This window comes from Corythoichthys intestinalis, chromosome 3, assembly GCF_030265065.1.
Source record: "Corythoichthys intestinalis isolate RoL2023-P3 chromosome 3, ASM3026506v1, whole genome shotgun sequence".
NCBI lineage: Eukaryota > Metazoa > Chordata > Actinopteri > Syngnathiformes > Syngnathidae > Corythoichthys > Corythoichthys intestinalis.
The window spans coordinates 18,158,900-18,183,350 of record NC_080397.1 but is presented as its reverse complement, the minus strand read 5'-3'; the positions used below and the strand labels follow the sequence as shown (position 1 = coordinate 18,183,350).

The 24,451-nt window shown below is 38.4% G+C and overlaps 1 protein-coding gene across 10 annotated transcripts in view; it reads left to right on the top strand.

Moving 5' to 3' along the window:
* pde4d (phosphodiesterase 4D, cAMP-specific) overlaps positions 1-24,451 on the top strand; it is a 465,837-nt gene that overhangs the window by 424,999 nt on the left and 16,387 nt on the right. For all 10 annotated transcript variants that reach the window (XM_057830864.1, XM_057830868.1, XM_057830867.1 and 7 more), the window contains 6 exons: positions 4,494-4,606; positions 19,627-19,720; positions 20,126-20,301; positions 20,428-20,526; positions 20,602-20,766; positions 23,847-23,946. In XM_057830864.1, coding sequence (XP_057686847.1) covers positions 4,494-4,606; positions 19,627-19,720; positions 20,126-20,301; positions 20,428-20,526; positions 20,602-20,766; positions 23,847-23,946 — 747 coding nt within the window. The remainder of the gene's footprint in view (positions 1-4,493; positions 4,607-19,626; positions 19,721-20,125; positions 20,302-20,427; positions 20,527-20,601; positions 20,767-23,846; positions 23,947-24,451) is intronic.

Sequence of the window (24,451 nt, the reverse complement as noted above, 5' to 3'; positions counted from 1 at the left end):
CAGTCAATACACACACACAGTAGCCTATGTGCCAACTAAATATTTTTATAAATTACTATCACGACCGACAACTGTTGTTAACAAATTATCAATCCCACTCAATTGTTATTCCTATTCAATGTTCTAGATTGCATGCAAACATTAACCGAAATAAACTGACAAACGATTCAACAAGCATGTTTCTAAACGCAGCAGCACAAAGCTACATTTCCCATAATGCCTAGCGGGGCTAGCTCACGGACGGCTACCCTATTAGCGAGCACCGGTAGCAGAGGCAAAATCAAACATTGCTATTAAAGTTTACAATCATCGACAGCGCAACGATGTGTTACCAAAGGGATTTTACAGATCACATAATTACAAAGCTCCGACAAAAGTCAACACTTGCCGAAAAATGTAATTTTAGCAAGTGTACATACTGATGGCCTGTGAGCTATTTTCGTGACAAAGATTTGTTTGTGAATTTAGAGTTGACAGTTGACGCCATGATAAAGCCAGTGTGTGACTGCGCACGCATGCACAGATTTACATCCAAAGTAGAATAAAGGTATTTTCGACTTACTCTTTTGGTTACATGAGCATTTGAATATTTACGTATTGATTGTAATAAAAGTCTTAACAACTGGGCAGGCACACGTCACAGGCAGCAGAGTACCGTAGTACTCTGTGCAAAGCGTCAGTCAATTTCAACACATGCTAATTGGTCCTGTGAAAAATAATGAAAACCGGACATTTTCATGAATTTATAAAACCCCGCCGGACGCCACGAACAGAATGTGAAAAGTGGACATGTCCGGGCAAAAGAGGACGTTCCAAATGTTTATTCCTGGTCAAAACCAACCCATTCAGTAAATGGTTAAAAGGTGTCTTAACACTTCTGTCTACTTCCTCATCCACTTCGTCCCTTCCAGTCCCACTTCGCTCGCCTGACTGCTCCGCTTCGTGCTTTTTCTGCAGCCGCATGTCTGTGCAGCAGCAGAGTGGCCTTTCTGAGCACCCGGTGTCTGATGTCGCACTAGGCATGAGAAGAATGTCATTGACGTCAGTGCAGTCGCTGTCAGAAAGGGTAGCACCCCAGTCGCTGACACCCCATTTAGGCAGGGTAAATGGCCAAGAAAGAGGACACAAAAGACTAAGCAGGGAGAGGAAGAAGGATTATAGTGGCAGAAACGGGAGAAGGAGGATATTGTGAAAAATAAATGGTGACATAGGAGCTTCTCGCTGTTGAATGGGCATCCTGTTTACGCTTCATATGGCCGCAGTGATACTGTTACTGAATTGCAACATTATAGAAGATGACGCTATGTCGTGTCGATGTCATGTCATTTTGGGTACAGTGCATTTTCTGTGGACAGATGTCTTAAAAGTCATACAATTTGGTTTTGAAGCAGAAATATGTTGCAAAAGTCCATTGAAATTGATTTAATTGTCAGAATCTAAAGTTTTAATCCCAAAAATATGCTTTTGCCTGGCACGGCCAGACTGTTCTCCCTGTACTTTTCAAACACTGTGCGAATCAATCGCTGGAACAGCGGTGAGTCTGGAGTTCCAGGCTAACAAATATGCTTTTGCCTGTGGCCTTTTTTCATGTGGCAACAACGCACAAGGATTAAGCAAAAAATTATGGTGATAGACATGGTAAGAAAATGGTTTGAATTGACATGAGCTGAATCCCGATTTGGACTGGTTACTGACCAATTAAAAATATGGTGTTTAAAAAAATAAAAATAAAAAATAACTCCCATTCATTCCTATGAACAATTCAATTAAACTCACTAAATAAAGACTACTCACATGGATTATGCCTGACAGACATTTAGCAGGGAGGGGGCAGAAGTTTGCTGGAGATACGCAGTCGGTAGTACACTGCCAATGTGATTTTAACACCCCAAACTCACTGCTCATTTGTTTTTAAAGTCATTTTGAAAATCTGATTAGAATAGGTTAAATATTTTTCATTTTAAAAAAAAAATCAATATTATAAAAGAGAAATTTGCCGAAGATATATAAGATAGAAAGCAATGTTTACCTTTCCAAAGTACTGTACTTGGTAAACATCCTGCATTCTAATGAATAAATTTGGATAATATATCGAAAATTAGCGCCACCACCCTGCCACCTGGATTTTAAAGCTGACATAAAAGCTGCTCAAACGGCAACTTTAATTTGTGTTTTTTAGTTTTTTTTCTCAGTGCAAATAAAATCTGCTTACAAAAGACTTTTATTCACAATTTTAAAAATTAAAAAACAAATTTTATAAAGTGCACACATTGCCGTACAGGGTCTAATATTCCATGTTGACACTGTACAAGGAGCATCTGGTTTAGGTGGAACAATATAGCGTTAGTTGAAATTTTAAATACAGTGGTACCTCGACATACAATCGCATTGTACGATCCTTTTGACATCCGACGTAAAATTTGACTCGTCACTTGCCCCCCCCCCCATCTACCTACACACCCGCTGCTCCGTTCACAAGTTAAGGTGACAATAAAAATGCTTTTGTTATTCCTTATTTTTTTCATAATCTATTTGTTCTACCTGTGTCTTATTTAATGCATTTGTGAACTTAGAACACATCTCACAGTATCCACATGCAACCGCCGTGTCCTCCCACCTCTGTTTGCCAGTGTTTAAGTTAAGGTGACAGTAAAAAGCACTTTTTAAAATTTCCATTTAATATTATTATTATTCCGATTTGTATTTATAATTCATTTGTTTTGCTATGTGTAATTGCAATTAGTGTAGGTTTTTGGGCTTTGAAATGAATGAATCGAATTATAATTTATTCTTATGGGAAAATCCCGCTCATCATATGACCATTTCGACTTACAAACCAGGTCCTGGAACTAAATAAATTCATATGTAGAGGCACCACTGTACCTGTATGAAACAAATCAGTGGCGGAACAAATATAAACAGGGATGGGTGCAATGACTGCCAACGGGCCCCTCAAGTGGACCGTGTGACGGAATTGGATGGTGGTAGGTGTGTTGGTGGAAAACTTTCCCTGGGGCCTCTCCACATTTTCGCGAGGTTCCTCTCATCAGACGAGTGCTACTGGAAGAGTTTTGACGGCCCTACCCTGGCCAACCCTTGCCCCCTTTACGCCCGAAAACCAGCCCCTATGACACTCGAGGGTGGCGGCACTGCCAGTCCCTCTCTCAATTTCGCCCCTGACATAAACTGTAATTCCAAAGCACTTAATTACCATTTGTAATTTACCATTTACACCATCATCCTCACAGACTATTTGATTTAAAGAAAAAAAATAGCAGATAACAATTCCCCTACAGCAACATGTTTGCTAACTCTGACTAAGATCGTCTAACAACGTCTCTATGTTTCAATATTATTCCTTGACGTCAATTATTAACTTACTTTTCCATTTAGACAAGGCTTTAACGTCAACTTGTGCGCCTCTAAGGATGTTTCACAATGAGTACAAAACTGCACTTGTGTGTTTTTCCCTAAATATCTTCTTCCACAGAAAAAGTAGGTCAATTTGTTAATTTGGAACATGGGTTTTGGCTTCTATTCCCTCCCTCACTATGTTGATTGTTTACCTCCTTCTCTGCGTATTTGTATGCTGATCATATACATGATGTGCACGCCCTCCTCGTACACGATATATGAGGGAGCTCCCATGCATCTCTTCAGATCCGCTTATAATCCAGTCCATGTGTTGTCGCTCTCCCTTCCCAATCTACAGTGCAGTCCTCTCAAGCTTTAGGTACAGCATGTTTTGGCTACCAGGGACGCCGAAGCAACAGCATCCCACCCCCCTGAGCCTCCTCCATCCCATTACACACACACAGCATCTGTCAGGCTAGCATGCAGGAATCTACCCTTTTGGATACCATGGATGTTTTTGTTTACACACGAGGAGGTTGAAGCAATATGTGCTAGTGTTACGTGCACTGTGTCTGAGCGTGGTTGCGCGTGTGTGTTTGGTAGTCATGTGAGGATGCTTCGACATGCATCCAAGGCGGTTGTGAGCCCCCCAGTCGGATACGGATTCTCTCCATCCTCTCTCCTCCCGGGCGCCCACATGAGACTGCTCTTCATCCTACTACATGACTGGAATTACACCTCTCGTATGAATGACATTGTGGAGCTGGTGAGGCAGGAAGTGGTGTGAGTGTGTTTGTTTTTGTGCTGGACTGCTCTCTGGCTTCTATAGCTATTTGTTGTTATCAGCTCTTAGCATCTGGACACACTTAATTTTCCTGGCTGACATCAAATCCCTCTGAATTTTCTAGAAGTGTAATAATCAAGGATTTGGGATTCCAAGGCCCTACTGTCTAAATGCCCCTCAAACCCAGACAGACACCTAAAAGCTGGACCATCCAGTATGAAGAGTCACCCATGTGTCTACTCGGGGTATCCCAGTTTAGCTGCGCGTGGGGTGGGAGACCCCGGGCCTGGGCCGTCCACTAACTCCCTAAAGCGGGCCCTTACTGACCCCTTACCATCCTGTCTCGCTCCCACAGAGGAGGCCTATCAGAAACTGGCCACTGAGACTCTGGAGGAGCTGGACTGGTGCCTGGACCAGCTGGAGACCCTGCAAACCAGACACTCAGTCAGCGAGATGGCCTCCAATAAGGTAAGAAGGATTCAAAATATTTTGGTGGACTTGATTTTCTCATGTAGGTATAATTTCTCATGTTAAAGATGTTTTCCTCTTTTGTTGAAAATATAGTCTAGGTTTTGAAGTGGAATGAGTATAAGCTCTGATGTTACTCCCTTCAAAAGTTGCTTAATGAAATTAGTCTACCTGTGTGCATTCTACTTGATCTTTCAGTACATAAACAACTTTTTTGAAAGGATACAGCACCAAAGCAAGAGGCACTGCTTAATGAACCACAAAGACCAAGCAACTCCCTAAACAAGTCAGGGACAAAGTTGTTGAGATGTGGAAGTCAGTGTTAATTTTAAAGAATTTCTGAAGATACGGTGCCCACCATATCTTGCAAACCAGGCACAGATTACAATAATTAACAAGGCACCACTAAAAACTAGGGAACATTGGAGGTGCTGCAAAGTTCCAAAGCAGAAGCTGGGTCATCTATGATGTCTATCTATAGGACTACAATAAGCTTTGTGCTTCAAAGAGCTTGGCTTTATGTAAGAATTGCCGAAAGAAAGACGTTAACTGTCGACCCAAAATAAGAGGTTATATTTTGAATTTGTGAGAGACATAAGGAAAGTTCTCTGGTCAGATGAGGCTAAATTTGATCTTTTCAACCAATATAAAAGCTTTGTCGGGTGCATACTGCACACCCATTACATCTACACACCATCACCACAGCAATGTCAGCATCACAACGTGGAGATGACTTTTAACAGCACTCACTATGAAACCGGTCCGATTCGAGGGAAAGATGGTTGGTCCGAAATACAGTGATAATCTGATGTTTCAGTGACCATGATCAAATTTTCAGGAGCTGAAGCGAGCTCCAATCCATTGTAATATTGTAAATATGTCCAAATATGTGGAACCTGGATTTGAATCTAGAAAATCTGCCCTAATTTGGACATGCTAATATTAATATTATTTTTAATATAAGCTAATATTTGGAATTGCGGGAAAATACTGAGATTTTGGAAAGTAAAGAGTAGTAGCCTGAATGTTGAAGGAAAAAGTCAATATTTTCTTTTTACAGGTACTTTTATTGTCTTAACAAACAGGAGATGACGACACACAATTCAGGAACAAAAAGAAAGCAATAATCACCTTAGATATACAGTGGGGAGAACAATTATTTGATACACTGCCAATGGGTTTTCCCATTGGCAGTGTATCAAATACTTGTTCTGCCCACTGTAGATACATTTATTAAGGAAAGAGTCATTTAAAGCCGGCCGGCCGCGACAAATTCTGCCTCGACCTTAGAATTCATACAGTTTATACCTGCCCTCTCCACGAACAGTGGAAAAAAACCAGGCAGCCTAGTGCCGCCCATAGCTAAACAAAACAATGGAAGCAAAAGTCCTTGTCCGCAAGCAGTACTGTACATAAACACACAGCTACAAGAAGATCATGTGCAACCATGTGAAAATAACAGATATGTTCAAGTGAATACATGGAAATATTTATCTACAATGTCCTATACGTATATTTGTAATTCTTAAGTATGTTAAAGAAAATCAGCTTGGAAGAGTTGTTGTTAGCGCGTCTGTCTCACATTTCAGCGTTCTGGATTCAAATCCAAGCTAGACTTCATGTGTTGAGTTTGCATGTTCCCCTACATGCCTTCGTAGGTTTTCTCTGGGTTCTGTGGGTTTCTCACGCATTCCAAAACATGCCCTGTCGGTTAATTACCTCCATGTGTAAATGTGCGAGTTAATCGTTGTCTGCCTATACCATAATAGTATGTGCCTTAGTTCAGGATGCAGTCTGTCTTAGGCCACAGTTGACAGGTAGACACGCAGGCTCCCCATAATGAGACAACTTTGATGTTGTGTCATACTTTAGTGCAATACGTTACTTCATTAAAGTGTTGGTCATAATGCTTGTAGGCTACTTGGCAAGCTTTTTTTCTTCTTTTTTTAGTTGTTGTTTAAAAGCTAACCTTACACATAGACTTCATAATGATATTGACGGGTCAGATTCGACCATCCCACAATCCACTTCAGATATTCGCAGTCGGTCACAGCGACACGTGCAGCGATCCAACGCCGGATTTATGTTGAAAAAGTACAAAAGCTGTCCCGCATACAAACAGGAAGGATTGTCTCAGGAGTGATTTGTTCGAGGATTCAAGGCAATTATTATATTTTTCGTATCATGCATGCATTTTGAAACGTTGTGAAAAAAATCAATGGGAGAAATTAGCCGCTATAGCATTGGCATTGTACTTTGCAATATTTACGTAAAATAAATGCTACCTGGACATTTTTTTGCTTTTAACCAAGAATCCAGACTCTTTTACGTCCATGTCTATAAAGAATTCAGGGATTTAAGCTTTTTTTAACAAGAATTTACAATGGAAAAAGCTCTTTGTTTACATATGGCGGCCACTAATTTCCTTACTGACTAGCCTCGTAGCAATATTTACGTAAAATAAGTGCTACCTGCAGTTTTTTGCTTTTAACCAAGAATCGAGACTCTTTTATGTCCATATTTATGAGGAATTCCAGGATTTAAGCATTTATTCACAAGAATTTTCAATGGAAAAAGCTCTTTGTTTACATATGGCGGCCGCTAATTTCCTTACTGACTAGCCTCATAGTTCGCAATATTTACTTAAGATAAATGCTACCTGCACGTTTTTTTTTGTTTTTTTTTTTTTTTGCTTTTAACCAAGAATCGAGACTGTTTTACGTCGATATCTATAAAGAATTCAGGGATTTAAGCATTTATTCACAAGAATTTTCACAGGAAAAACTCTCTTTACATATGGTGGCCGCCACATCGACTGACAGACTAGCATCGTACTTTGACATATTTATGTAAAATAAATCCTAACTGCACGTTTCTTTGCTTTTAACCAAGAATCAAGACTGATATACATCCATATCTGTACATAATTCAGGGATTTAAGCTTTTATTCACAAGAATTTCCACCGGCAAAGCTCTGTTTACATTTGGTGGCCGCCACATTGACTCACAGACTAGCATTGTACTTTGACATATTTACGTAAAATAAATGCTAACTGCACATCTTTTTTTTTGCTTTTAACCAAGTATCGAGACTGTTTTACTTCCATATCTATAAATTATTCAGGGATATAAGCATTTATTCAAAATCATTTTCACTGGAAAAGCTCTGTTTACATATGGCGGCCGCTAATTTCCTTAAAGACTAGCCTCATAGTTCGCAATATTTACGTAAATAAATGCTACCTGCACGTTTTTTTGCTTTTAACCTTTTAACCAAGAGTCAAGACTGTTTTACGTACATATCTATAAATAATTCAGTGTTTTACGCATTTATTCAAAATAATTTTTAACGAAAAAAGCTCTGTCTGTGATTCCACTCGGTCAGCTTTGACGGCCACGCCAACAATGCAGGCCCCCTATTAATCAGCCCTGCGCCCCGTGTCCCATCAATATCATCATGAAGTCTATGCCTTACAAAATGATCTCTTAATAATAATATGGGTAACAAATAATTATGAGAAAAAAAATAAAAGGAAGCACATGTGTAATGTGGCAAAGACTCTCCATAGCTTCCATTAACAACCCAGGCAAAACTTGCAGTATGTATTCCCAAAACTTGCTTTAGTTTTTCTGTGTCTATTTATCATCACACACTTTCATAACAACAGTTCCTTTCAGGAGCATTGTGGCATTTTGTAAGCTTTACACAAAACATATTTTAGCTAAAATAATATTTTTACGTATTTATTTAGCAGGATAAAATGTGTGACTGCTTTTCAGTATTCGCATAAGCAGCACCTTTGACAGCCTTATGTTATGGCCAACTTAAAATTCAAATTGTACTGTACGTCTACAGTTACATGCAGACTGTGTGTCCTCTCGGCAGATATGTCACTAATGAAAGCTGCTCATCTATTAGTATTGTTAGCACGTCGGCTCTACCGTGCCTGTGAAAATATCATTGTGCAGCCAAGAGGCATGCTCAGTCACCTCTGGGGTGTGTGTATGTGTTAGTTTTAGTGACTGTATGCATGCGTAGGGGTGTTTGCGAGCATGTGTGTGCGTGTGCCGCACACTCTGAATGCTAAGCAGCTGCAGTGATGTCACACCTTGTGATGTCACCAAGAAAGGAGAGGGGGTAGTAGGTGGTTTATGGAAATGGAGAAACAAAGGCACAAAAACTGCTGATGTCAACTAGTATTCACATGCATGAGCTCTAATAAACGCTGAAATACATATTGTGTTTATGTTTTCTTGTCCCACCGCCATCATCACCACCTAGCCTCCATGGCTTTACTACATCTGGTTGCCATGGCAACAGCTACAGGCTTTCGAGCAGCCATGCTATCACAACGTAGCTGATGCATTCACATATATAGACACAGCGATTCGTAGTTCGTTGCATACAGGAAAGCTGACTCCACCCATGCATTTGAGGTCATTCAATGTGAAAATTTCCACTGCATATTGATACACATACACTAATGTATGGATTGAGTCCTGCTTCAAATTTGAAAAAAAAAAAGTTATTTAATTAATAATATTTGCTTATAATAATAGTGTTTATCCTTGAACACTTAAGGGTGATTTTATTTTGAAAATATTGCACTGCAAGTGGGCAAGCATATGCAAATGAGGAGAAGGCTCTCAAGAACTTCCATAACAACTGTTATGGACAACTGACAAATGTTTGTCGATCATTTGAGAATGATATGTTCAGTCGAAATGATTTTATTCTGAGGAAGAAAAAGTCTTCATGTAAACCAGGCTACTGTAACAGAGTGTGACCTTGACTTAAGTTTCTAATTGATTCATTGATTGTTTTCCTAACTTAGTTGTTAGTTTTTAATCAATCTTCCCTATTGGAATTATTTCAAATGACGATCTATTTCAGCCTTCACCAAAAAAAAAAATCACATTTTGTTCAGAATATATTATTAATGCAGGAAAAAAAATACTGTTATGGCAACAGAATAAAACTAGACAATGTAAAGAAATCAACTGGTTTTATGTAGTGTAATTACTGTATTTTAGTATTCATGTGGTGAATATATTACTCCAAAGGACGTGACGTAGTAAGTGACGTCAGAATGGAGCTGGTGTGTGTTAGTCTTTGTGTGTCCATTTGGGCGTGGATTGTGCCTTAAAACAGCTCCTTTTGAGTGTTTTCATTTAGTGTATGTATTCTTCTTTGTGCTGTGCTTCTCCTTTTTTTGTCTCAGTGCTCAACATTCTTCCACACCTTACTCCCCCTGCAGTTTTCAGGCCATTAGCATCGGTCTAGTATTAATTGGGAAGTAGTGAACAGTACCTCACGTGCATGTGACAGGATGGCTGGAATTAAATCTATATATGTTAAAAATATTTTTAAAGGATTGCTGAAATTGTTTTAGATAGTGATACAGTGTCTCCTCTGGAATTGTTTTGTGAGCAGCTGGGGAAATTTTAATAAAGCTTTAATGACTAATATTTCTAATGGATTTCTTTTGTAAATATACAAAAATTATAAAGGTTATCATGAAATATAATTTGATAAATATTACATAGCGTGTTCTTTGAAATAGCTATTAATAGCTCAATTTCCGACTGATTTTCAAACAGCTTGGTTATTCATAAAAGTTTGATAAGCTGTAAACGCCATCCTTAAAAGTAATTATAAAATATTTTTCAACATCCAGCCTAAATCATAGTCACGTTATTTCAGTTTGCAACCGTTTGTAAAGCCGTCAAGAATTCAGTGAGTTAAGAGAATTTTAATGTAATAGGGCGGTAGGTGGCTCCCACACTTTTCTATAATGCGGGACTCCTGGGGCAGGCAGGGCCTCCTCTTCGAATTGGCCAGGGGTCGGCAGCCCAAAATGTTGAAACAGCCATATTGGACCAAAAAAAACAAGTATGGCTGGAGCCACAAAAAAATTAAAAGCTCTATATAAACCTTATAATGAAGGCAACACATGCTGTCTGTATCTACGTATATTAGATATATTAGCCTACTATCAAAATGATACATAAATACATAATGAGCCTTCATGATTATTTTTTTTTTTATTTCCCCTGCAAAGCATACTATAGAGAATGATGCACCACATGACTACTTTTTTGTACGATGCCGCCTATAGTTTAACATCATTACAATGCTCCTATAGAAACCATATTAAAAGAAAAATATTTCCCTCCCCCATCTTTTTCCATTTTCAAACATTTTTGAAAAAGCTGTTATTTACGTCGCTTATAGACATCTAGTCTTATATGCAGGAATGTGATATCTATGCCCTCCGCTATAGCCATTACGCAGTAGTCACTCATCGGCGGGATTTAAAAATCTAATCAAATATTCGGTATTTTAACAATTATTGAAAACAAAAACAAAGTAAATTTGATTGGGCGGCATCTAGGACATAGGAAAGTGGGCTGCGGCTTCTAAATAAATGTAGAGGAGACACTCAGATGTTTTCATTTGGAGACATTGTAAATTGGTCCCTACATTTTTGGTGTAATAATAAATATGAGGTAGACCTGAACGATATTCGAAAAACTATCATTGCGATATTTGGGGGGGGGGGGGGGGGCGATATATTGCGATATTATATTGCGATATTAAAACTAGAAGAATTTTCATCAGATAATTTGTATAATAGCTCTGTTTAGGATAGACCTGAATGATATGAGAAAAAAATAACATTACGATATACAATATATTGCCAAGGCGCCGCACTTACTTTTTGCATTGGCTACACTGGTTGCACCTAACTTTTTTCTTAAGGTGCACCATCACAAAATGTAGGCAGAAGGCGGGGTACATCCTGAACAGGTTGCCAGCCAGTCGCAAGGAACATATAGACACACAACCATTCACGCACACACTCACACCTACACAGGGCCATTTGGGGGCCCTAAGTAAAATAATGCAAAGGGGCCCATATTTTTGGCCCACCATTCCGTCACAGTGTATTGTGAAACCCATACGTGCAATCCAACCCATACATCCTTATTTTGTATATTAATCAGATTTTGTTGCACTGCATACTTCAAACTTCAAAGAAGTTAAGGAATAACTTTTATTTTTTTAAGCTTGTAATCAAGTAGCAAAACTCACAAAAGTCAAATAAAGCAAACTGTAGTAAACAAAATAGAATATAAATTAAACAATTGCCAAATTGGGGGCCCCCTAGTGGTCAGGGGCCCTAAGCAGCTGCATAGTCTGCGTATAGGCTGGGCCGGCCCTGCACCTACAGACAATTTGGAGTGTTCAATCAGCATACCATGTACATTTTTGGGGAATGTGGCAGGAACCCGGAGATAACCCACACAGACATGAGAAGAACATGCAAACTTCACACAGGAAGGCGGCAGCCAGAATTGCACCCACGATCCCAGAACTGTGCGATGGACGTGTCAACCACTGTCCCACTGTGTCGCCTTCATAATGCGAATTATTTTGAAACAAAAATAATGTAGAAATATGATTGCCTTTATTAAATGCTTCATTGAGTGAGTCCACTCAAATTCATTCCCACTTTGACGCTCACGCTGCCGAGAACAGCCTCTCACCTACACAATGAATGAGTTGGCACAGCACATTTCAGCCTGGGCTGCAAGTTTAACGATTAATACTGGGAGACCAGTGTGCGCCAATAAAGGCATACTGGTGCGGCAAAAGTGTATTCATGCTAACACGCCCTGTTCGAGTGACCATGGGCGGTGGGGGGAATCTGAGTTTCTGCACAAAACCACTGATCTTGTGCAGGCCCAAATATTCATAGCTCCGCTGTCATGTGAGCTCAATGTCAACATGTTTCATTCATAAATCCAAAGAAATGGGCTGATGGTTAAAGGGAATGAAAAAATCCTGCTTGTGGGTCAAAGGTGTTCACAGTTATTAGCGAGGCATCCCATCCTCTATCCAAAGTTCATGCTTGATCCTGTCCACAGAATTAAAGTGGCTATATAAAGTACCTCACTTTGGTCCAGTGCCTTGTGTATGCCAGTGTCGCTTCAAAAGGAGCTGATATTTTTGACCAAAGAGCAAATTACTTTTGGGACCTGGCTCAGACTGGTGTGACGCTTGGCAATTTGTACCCAATACACTGTCCTCACACCTCCTGTACCAACTAATCATACTTGTACTTACAGTGTGCGTTATATACTATAACAGGGAGAGGTGTGTGTTTGCATGTGTGTGTGCATGTTGCTTGTGGCCTCATTTGCTTATATGTAGCTGTAATTGATCGTCATTGTTTCAAAATACTTTACTTTCAGATGCTCACCATAAATATACAAATAGCTGTCAGTACTTTAACATTTAAGCAGTTAACTCATTCAGTTTTGAAAGTGCAGTCCTCCGTCATGCAAAATGAGCCACTGCACACCCCGTCACCAACGGGAACCATTGCTTTCGTTATCCTAGGCCTTTTGTTATTTGGTGAGAGTATTATGAAAATAGCTGCCGCATGTTTTAAATTCTTGTGTTTTTCAATCCTCGAGGCAGTACTTCATCACTATAGGTTAAATTAGTGTTGTGTTATGTATATAAGAAACATAGAGTATCCCACTACTCTTAAGGTTCTGAGTCGCAAAGTCTGATTAACTCAATTTTGAACATTGTGAGTACACGTTTCATAGATTCTCTGTATTGAACACAGCTTGCAAGTTATCAGTATATGTATATGTATTCCGGTTCCAAAATATTCTCGATTCCGATTCTCTTAATAGGCAGGGTAAAAAAAATTGCATAGTTTATATTAATTTCTTAACTTCTCTATTATTATTTTTAGTTATATGAACTTTCAATTGAATTGAATTGAACTTGAATATGATGAAGTTTCTTTCCACAAGAGTGCACTTTCACAAAGATGTTTATTTTTCAAAAGCTCACAGACAAAACATTTACACATATCCTTTTTAGGGATGTCCCGATCCAGGTTTTTGCACTTCCGATCCGATACCGATATTGTTTTGCACTTCCGATCCGATACCGATACTGGCCGATATCGATATCGGCCTATCTGAACATGTATTAAAGTTTAAAGTTATTTAGCCTCCTTACTTAGTTGTCAAACTCATGTTGAAAAGGGTTTTATCACTCTTGATAACAACTAGCCAGCTGAATTAGGTGAGTTTGAATAACACACAATGGTTGGTAACAAGAAACTGACCTGTTTATTCAGTGACAAACACAAAACATTATAAATGACAAACAGAAATGGCATAGTCAGTCAGTAAAACGTGCAAATAATATTGTAAACTGTCAGTGGAAAATCCCATACAGCCCCCAAGCTGTTAGATGCTTTTAATGTTTCGTGCATTAGTTACGAAAAATTGTATAAAAAGCCTCTCAGGTTTAAATAAACGACTATTTCAGTATCAAGTTAACATTTTAAAACAGTAAATAAAATACTCAACCCCTCATTCTGTATCAGCAGCTTTGAACTACATTCAATTAATTTAATTTTGCGAATCAACTGTTTAAGTTGTTAAAATTGCTCCCATTATTCCATAATTTCCCTTCTGTCTACTATTGACATGTGAAAGTTTTAAAACTGTTTTGAAGATAGATTCAAGTAAGCCTGTCGCGATAACAAATTTTAGTGTGCGATAATTTATTTAATATTGCGATATGCAATATTATTGCACCCCCCCCAATTTAAATTAAAAAAAAAATTACGATAACACTGTGAGAATACAGTATATATTAATAGATCATGTACACCCATTTAAACGCAATAAATGTTTACTCTTAAATTCAAACATACTTTTCAGGAAATCACAACTAAAAGCAATAGACCATGCCTCTTTTAAGTAAAAGACAACAATATTAATACTGCACAGAAACAGAAGAAATAAAATGTGTTTTTTAAGAAACATACAATTCCACTTAATAATTTAAGCATCTAGGCATATGAAAACGTTTCCCCTCATAGCTTCTGCTATGGCGTTCCATGTGTAATACAGTGGTACCTCAACATACAAAGTTAATTCGTTCCAGGAGCTTGTTTGTAAGTCGAAATGGCCGTATGTCAAGCAGGATTTTCCCATAAGAATACATTATAATTCCAATAATTCGTTGCACAGCCCAAAAACCCACACTACATCCTTAATAAATACTGGTGTTACTATTGCAAATAGGAATTACAACGAGCAAAACAAATAAAATATGAATAAAAATCAGAATAACAATTATATAATAATAGCAATAAAAATACGGTAATAATAATACAGTACAGTACCTGTAATAATGTAACGAATCGGGTTCTAATGTGGCTGACTTTTTTTGCTGCACCTGAACACACCGCGGGGCTGACGGTGAGCAGGAGGAGAGCGCTTTTTACTTTCTGTTTCGATCCTGGCGTCAACAGCAGTGGACACTCGACGAGTTGATGGAATAAATGATTAGAAACCTGACGAAGCTGGCGATTTCTTTGACGATGTTACCACAATAAGAACTGTCACCTTAACTTATAAAGACTGGTGAACGGAGGGGGACCGCCGGCCGAGATCGGCATTCTACGACCCAGTTCATGGATGCACACACCATGCTTATATTTAGCTATCATTCACATCTTCATTTCAATGGTATGCGTCACCTTTTCTTTTTTTTTTCTCCACCTGCACTAAACTTAAACTGCACTAAACTAAAAACAGAATTAAAATGCATTTTGCGTAGTTGGTAACAAGGAAGCCGAACTTTTAACTGCACGTCAGCCGCACGCGCGCACGCAGGTGCACGCGAGGCGATAAATCCCAGCGGAAAAATGATCGCCTTCATTTTTATTTACCGTGTGATAAATGGAATTATTGCATATTGCGACAGGCTTAGATTCAAGTCAAGATTTTGCCGATTTAGGAGTATTTTAGATAAAAAGTTAATAAGGTTCGCTTGGAAGGTTCACTACAACAGCCTACAAGGGAAGTCTCCTGCTTTAAGATGGCGGCTGTTTACTAACGCACCTAGTTTTTAATGCATGTGTATGTCGCTAAATGCTTGATTAGGTTGGTTTTATTAAAACTTACAGCTTTACCACCACGCTTGACTTTATTGTGGCATATGTTGCACTCTGCCTCTTCGTCTTTGTCGTCCTTTAAGGTGAAATGATCCCACACAGCTGACATTTTTACAAATAAAGTCTCTCGGTAAATTGGGAGACGGTAATGTAGTGTGGTGAAGGTAAAATGCGGACCGGACTTTAGGGAAACCAAAGCAAAAACTGGAATGGATTATGTATATCGGTGCTCTGGAAAACCTGGACCGGATTTTTAAAAAAAACTGGATCGGAAGTCTGGATCGGAATTTTTCCGTGTCGGCCGATCCGATACCGATCCGCATTTATTGCCCATATCGGCGTCCGATCCGATCCAAATATCGGATCGGGACATCTCTAATTCTTTTGCCTATGTTTTGTATGCTGCAGGCATTTTTGCATGTTATTGAGCTACCGCTAATGCAGAATATCAAAAAAATAACTTGAGAAACCCAGTCCAGATTCGCAGCGGGTACAGTATAAAATCAGAAAGAGTTTTGGTTGAGGAAAATTATCATATCTGCCTTCTCAGGTAGTAAGCGTGAGCGTTCTGGACAGATAGTGTCTCCTGCAGTGGAGAACACACGTTCACTGGGTGTAGATGAAGCTTGAATGAAAATATGTAAATATATAAAAATGTTTGAAAATATGAGAAAGTGAGCAAAAGTCACAAATATTGTGTAGGGGTTAGGTAGCTGTGAGCCGCTACGCACTTTATATACATGTACCTTGGCTGGGAGCTACGACGAAGCATTCGTATAAATTCTTCTATTGATTATAATTTGATATAGATGAGGCAAAATAATAAGGGTTTCCTTATCCATAAAACCGATTCTAAAACAAAAGATGCTTTTAATACTGTTGATTTTAACGTAGGTGGCAACGCGCTACTTAAAGTATGTAGCTACTTATGTAGCTACATTAGCCTGACTTAATAATACGACTTATTCTCGTAATATCTTATCCATCCATCCATCCATCCATCACTCCATCATCTACCGTTTAATCCGAGGTCGGGTCGCGGAGGCAACAGAAGACAGACATCGTTTACTGTATTGCTTACCTGGTTCTGACTGGTTGGAGGACCGGCGCAGCACTCAGCTATGCTACTCGGCACTTGTATTCCATGAAGCCGGAGGTGTTTAACCATATTGGTCATGCAGCCAACTTTGCATGATATAGCGGTGTTGCAAATGTTGTATTGAGCTGACTGGTCATTTTGTGTTGTGAGGTTGAGCCAAACTTTCGAGCGCTGCCGCAGTGTCCATGGTTGAAATCAAGTTGCAATGCACAAACACACACTTCATGTAGCTTCTTCATGGTGTTCGGCAGCTATTTTTTACGGTCGGTGGTCAGGGCATCGAAATAAAAAAAATTCGAACGGTTCTGGGAAAAGAGAAGTGTTAGTCCCGGTTCCCATCGAGCTCGATGCCCAACTCTATATAGCACTTTCTTTAAACTTATTCATTGCCAAATATTTCCCAGTCAACATGAATATTTAACATATACTGTATAGCAATCTGCGGTGGTGAATTATTTACATTTTTTTCTTTAATTTTTTGTACTTCTGCTTAAGGAGTTAAAATTCCCTCCTTTGAATAGTCTTTGTCTATATACTGGAATGCTGACAGTATCCTAGTGACTCAGAGATACATGAGTGAGCTCATCTCCCTTTAATATTGGATAACTTTAGTCACTGTACTGTACATACTAGCTCATGTGATCACACACATTTTAATATAGTATAAAGAATGCCTCAGCATGACGGTTCCGGACTGTATATTTTCCACAATTTGGGGCCAATCGCATAGTGGGTGATCTCAAATCTGCACCTGCCAGAGCCAATCAGAAGCATGGATTAGCTCATGCCTCACATGCCCATTGGCTGCCGTCCCGTCAGGAGCAGCCTGCGCGCTTCGCGGGGGAGACTTGTCACTCACATCCAGCCGAGCCTAGTAGGAAGGCAGAAAGACAGCCAGGCTGTGACAGAAATATTCCGTCACGTCCCCCTGTTTACCCTGCGGAGACCGATCCTTTGGTTGGTTCAATATCTGCATCCCCTCTGCTCCCTAAGGATGTGCAGTTGTCACCTTATGGTCCCATCTGATGTTTGGGCGAGCTACATTCCACCTGATGTCACTCGGCGGATGCTAGCAAGATGTGAAGTGCAATGAGGACGCTCTCTGAACTTCAGCTTTAACCTTCTGAACTTGACAAATTACACTTCCTCATTTGTGGATTTCGCCTTTGTTCATTTTTCCAAAATGCCCGATGCAAATTATTTGTTCTCTGTGTCCTGGGGATACATTAAGGTAAGATGTCAGACAGGTTGAAATTATAATAACATATTTGGAGTTAAAAAAATAAAAATATAAAATATATATTTTTTAACTTTTATTGTACATTAATTAAAACGCTTGCACAAATGGTTCTATTTTGTTTTCCACATTCAATTCTCACCATCACAATCAGTATAATATACTGTACTTGTCTTCAGTACATCTAATTGTAATATTTGTCCCCTTATTTGAGCTATATATTGAAAATTTGAGATACAGTATGTGTACATCATTGGCCATGCATTATCAAGTTTTGATTGAGAAAAAAAAAAGAAATCAAAAGGAAAAACTTGTTAACTTTACATTGTTAAAAAAAAAAAAAAAAAAAAAAAAAAACTGATAATCCTTGATATGTGCAGTATAAGTGTGAAGTATGTATGTATGTATGTATGTATGTATGTATGTATGTATGTATGTATGTATGTATGTATGTATGTATGTACTGTATATACACATATATGGATACACACATGGTATTTGAATGTATTCATTTATACAGTATATACGTATATATATTAAAATTTACAGTATATGAATGCAGAGAGAGAAAGGGCAAATGTATTTGTTAAGATAGATGATAATCTTTGTGGGGAAAATATAGTGTTATAATAAGAAGGTTAGAGGTTCTGTGGGTAGCTCCATGTCTGTGCGTCATGCAGCTTTTCAGGTTTGAATGAGGAAAAAGAAAGTACGGTAGTTATTATTCATTCATTCAGTATATGTATTTCTTTGAATCACTCATCAGTATTTCAGCATTCAGTTTTTCCTATTATTAGTCATAAAAATATTCTACATTAAAAAAGAAACAAAAGGAATCGTGGGTGTTATTCAGTAGGAGGTCAATACCGTATACAATAGTGCAGTAAGCGCTCTTAGCAGTGCCATAATGGTCTATTTAAAGTGATCAATACCGATTCATGATCTTTCGTCAATGTGCAAACATTATGTCTTTCATATCTTTAGCCTGAAAGAAGAGGCTTAAAAATGAGTTTAAAAAAACAAACTGATTGTTATGCAATTTTCTTTATTAATATCAAGCACTCTGTAAAATCCACTGATTTCAAGCACCCTCCATCCATCAAATCACAAAACCGCCGATGATAAGTGAGCTCCCGCCACTCGACCGAGTGACATTAACGAGGGACAAAAACTCCCTCTGACGCAGGAAATGCAGAACTAAACGTTCGGTACACAAGCAAGTAAACCAATTAAAAAAAACAAAAAAACTTTTTTTTATATTTATTGGTGTTAATGCTCAGTTAAGAAATGTAATTTATGCAAAATAATAGGGGAAAACTGACTCTCTGTTATATTTATACATCGTTAAGTGTGAATGTAATGCACACGCGATCAATCAATCAGTCATTATTGGGTTGTTCCTAAACAATAAATACATGAATTTAATACACTTGGGAGAACTGAATTCTTGAATTTGGTTGAAACACTTTGGAGAAGGTCCTCTGCTGTTGAAATGACAGCACTAGCAGTGGTTAAAAAAATATGGTTGGATGACTCTTTGGGGTTGAAAAACAAGCCTGATAAACAACTGGATGAATGAATGCCCCAGTGCTTTAGTTCATGTCTTTACTGCATGTTTTGTTCAAATTCTTCTTTGTTTGTGTCCTGATGTGATCCTATAAGGTATGGGTTGTGTTCTTTTCAGTTCAAGAGGATGTTGAACAGGGAGCTGACTCACCTCTCAGAGATGAGTCGCTCTGGGAATCAGGTGTCTGAGTTCATCTCCAGCACCTTCCTAGGTGAGCCATGTTTTCAGTATTATGTTTTAGATATGTCAGGATTAGAACATCAGTGTTTGAAATGTGGTGTTTTAAAGAAAGTTTTTTTCTTCAACTCACCTAAGCATGCATTCTACTTACAGACAAGTAACATTTTGAGACATTTTTCTTGTGTAATAACACAAATCTTTTTCCATGAATAAAATTATTTCTTAATATTGAAACTAATGTTTTTTTTCTTCCTGGTGAGGGGTGTCTAACAGATAATAATTGAGAAACTGTCTTGAAGTAACATTTCTGTGCAACTTTTTTTCTATTAGAATGTTGTTCTAATGTTTGTAATCTTGTGTTCTATTTTATCTTCAAGTTCTTTCTTAATTTTCTTTAAGCAGTTTTGGTGTTTTTCTGTTGTCCTTTCCTTTTCAGACAAGCAGCATGAGGTGGAGATGCCATCTCCTCAGTCTCAGAAGGATAAGGAGAAGAAGAACAAGCCCATGTCTCAGATCAGTGGTGTAAAGAAGCTTCAGCACTCGTCCAGCCTCACCAACTCCAACATCCCCCGTTTTGGCGTCAAGACAGAGACGGAAGATGAGCTAGGCAAGGTATCTTGCCTCTCACCCTCCTCTATGTTGCAGATTTATTGCAAGGGCGTCCAGAACATTTGCTTCATGACCTAGTAGGGTTCGCTGTAAAAGTAAAATACTGTTTGTCTCTTGATTTGCCACCAGGAGCTGGAACATGTGAACAAATGGGGCCTTAACGTGTTTAAGATTTCGGAATTCTCTGGAAATCGGCCACTGACAGTCATGATGTATACAATATTCCAGGTATCACTTTTTACTATCAGCCACCAAGCAGTTTACAATGTTTGGTTTTTAAATGATCTCTGATTTTTGTTTCAGGAGCGAGACTTATTAAAAACATTTAAAATTCCACTGGACACCTTTATCACCTACCTGATGACCTTAGAAGACCATTATCATGGCGACGTGGCCTACCATAACAACATCCACGCTGCTGATGTCACCCAGTCTACCCACGTGCTGCTATCCACGCCAGCGCTTGAGGTTCCAACTGCACACACACAAACACATTACAAGTAAACACTTATAGTACCCTTTTCCATGTGAAAATGTTTTTCATAACATTGAGACCTTTTTCTTCACCTCTTAATTGGTAGATGTGGACTTAATTAGCTTAATTAAATTTGAACATTTTTAAGTATTTCTCATCTTTCCCAGAAAATTAGCATAATTGTCATAAATCGACATATTTTCTTGTAAGATTTTGATATTTTCACCATAATTGTTTGCCTTTTTTTTAATCTAATGCTGTGACTCATAAGAGTAACTCTTTGTTGGTATTTACAGTGGATCCTCAGAATACGAGCACAATCCGTTGCACAGTCAAGGTCGTAAAGTGAATGTGCTCGTATCATGAACGTATTCTCTCCATAAGAAATGTGAATTCCAGTTAATGCGTGCAACACTTCTCATGACACGCAACCCCTCCTCCATGTTACCCCTAAATAATATTTCAAGGTATAAATTTAAGGCTAAATAATCTGAAAAAGAAATTAAAAGTATAAAAACAATGCTATTTTTATACAAGAACTTCCAGATTGTAGAACATATTGTAGAATAAGATTAGATCTTATTCTTATTTTGATCTTATTTAGATTCTTATCTTCTTAAGAATCTAGATTGTAATACGCTTATACTCTTTACAACGTTCGCTAACATACATTTTTTTCATGTTTTCTTATCCTGTATTTGCTTTGTTTAAATTTCGAGCATTATTTTCTTTTTCTCACCACTATCCAAAATTCTAGGGCTGCAGCTATTGATTAATTTAGTAGTTGATTAATGTATGAAATAGTTAGTTCGAATAATCGAGTAATCGAATAAGGAACATAAAAAATTTAAAATACCTGAGCTGAGCTTCAAACTGTATAAAAAAAATAATAATAATAAAGAAAAATTGGCTAACTTACATAGCAAAAGTCCGCTAGCTTAAATGCTATCAAATGCTAACTTTTTTTTTTTTTTACTATGCTTTTAACAAACGGTTTAAACACATATTCCCACCAAATACGGCTAAATCATACCCATAAACTAAATTACGAATGCATTTAAAAAAACATTAGCTCAAACAAAAACCTAGTTTATGTTAGTCTCAACAGGGAGCATCTGGATTCAGCCATGTGAAATGAGTTATGTCATATTCACTGTTGCCACTAGAGGGCAATGTATCCACCCAAATCAATTAAACTAAATTGTATTGTATTGTATTGGCCCGAATATAAGACAGCCCTGATTATAAGACGACCCCCTTTTTTTAAGACTCAAGTTTGAAAAAAGACTTTTTGTAAACCAAAAGTATTTTTTATCCAGAAAATAATTACAGTACTTCGAAACAAATGATTAAAACATTATATTTGAGAGAAAAAGCATGTTATTTTGCCTCATTCAAATCTTAATATCTGACCATTTAAATATGTAAACTAAATTGCAATCACATTCTTAAATGAATGGCTTCTGGTTTTTTGAAATGTAAATAAACCAATCTATTGTGATTAAACAACAAAATTGCAATAACTGCATTGCATTAGCCATTAAAGTGAAGTCTAACTGTAACTGTAGTCTAGAAACAAATCTGAATAAGGAAAAACATTGCAATAAAATAATGCAAACTGGTTAAACTTGAGAGTAGCTGAAATCTGTCATGACAGAACATCGCTTCAGTGATATCTGGCGCCATCTAGCGTCGTGAATGGGTATAACGTCTGGACCGTAAATATAAGACAACCCCCACTTTTTCAGTCTTATGTCAATGCAAAAAACACCGTCTTATATTCGGGCCAATACCGTACTTTCAAAACAAACCATTACAACACTTGCCTGGGACGGCCAGACTGTTCTCCCTGTATTTTTCAAACACTGAGAGAATAGTCTGGGACCCAGCCCATTAACCGCCTCTCTCGCAAGTACAAAATCAATCGTCAAATCTGATTCATTTATTTGCGTGACGTGTTCTTAACGAGCAACGTCACTCTTCTGCGTCGGAAGTCGTCTCCATAACAACACAGATGGCGAGCAGGAGAGCCGAGAATATGTTCCAATCCACGGTAAAATCAGTTTTAAATTACCAAAAACACATCAACACAAGTCATTGACAACAGTCTGTCTCGCGCTAACCATGTTGAATAAAATCTGCTCTCCTCGTATGTTTACTTCCGTGCGCAAGTCCCTCGTCGTGTTTCAATGTCACATCCGCCCGTCGCTGATTGGTCCACTCTGCTGTCTGTTTGCTGTGGCTTGCTCCGCCCGGAAATTTTATCCGCTTAATGGTGGCCAGACTCAATAGCTGGAACAGCGGTGAGTCTGGAGTACCAGGCTATTACAACACCACTTTAGTTAAATGAATACAGGAAACAGCAAAATTGAATTCTAATCTTTTTTCTAATTGAATTACTCGAGTTAATCGATTAATCGTTTCAGTACCATACTACAAATGTTCTATCAAGGGAAAGAGGGGCGCAAATGGGATATTCTGTTGACGTGAGATGCTCGTATGTCCCTTACCGGGATGCTGAGACAATTGGGGAGACAAAACAAGAGAGAACTTGCATGCCACCTGGTGGGATGCCGAGGCACAAGGACACACCAAGCAAGAGAGAGGCTTTTCTTGCGCTCATATAGTGAAAAATAGCTTTCTTAATGAGACTCATTTTCTCTTGTGGCGATGCTTGTATTGTGAAAAACACGTAAGGTGAGGTTCTTGTATCATGAGGGTCCACTGTTTTTTTCAGAAATACATCTATATTAAATTTTTAAAAATACATCTTTATTAAATTTGAAGCATTTTTTTCATTGTGCATTGTTCCTCAAATCATGATAATTTTTCATCACTTTCTCAGTGTTCTTGTGAAGAAGTATATTCTTTTCCGTAACGCTGTGTACACGAGGAGAGGCGCATACACAGACACACATACGCACACACGAGCAAATACGCATCAACGAGCAAGGAACAATAAGTTCAATCAAACCCGAACTCGCTCCAATCAATGCCTCGTGCTTGTGAGTATATTTTTAACCATCAGATTTCTGCCCCCCCCCCCCTCCTTTTCCCCCTGTCTGGCTGGTAGGCAGTATTCACAGACCTGGAGATCCTGGCCGCCATCTTCGCCAGCGCCATACACGATGTGGACCACCCGGGAGTGTCGAATCAGTTCCTCATCAACACCAGTGAGTCTAAAAGCAGCACCGTCTTAGCAGCTACATCACACACAATGTTCACCAAATATGTACGCGTTTGAGCAACTAGTCGTTTTTACAATAAATGATTACACATGGGAGCAAATTGTTTTAATTTTCAGTTCCATTAGGTCTTTTTTTCTTTAACTGATTTTATACCATTTTTGGTCACTGATTTGAAATCTGCCTTCAGTTTTTTTCTTTTGCTGTATGCTTTAGTTTTCAGGCAATCGGCGTTTTTTCTATTGATGGTATTTTACACAGATTCTTCATATACTTTACATACACTTTATGTTGGCCTCCCCAAGTCCTCAATGTCTCGTCTGCAACTTATTCAAAATGCTGAGCATATTACCCCCGTGCTATCATCACTCCACTGGCTTCCAGTCCATTTTAGAATTGATTTCAAACTTTTACTGTTTGTTTTTGATTCTATTAATGGGCAGGCTGCATCTTATCTATCGGAAATTTTAACCTTTCCGTAACTCTGGCAGGA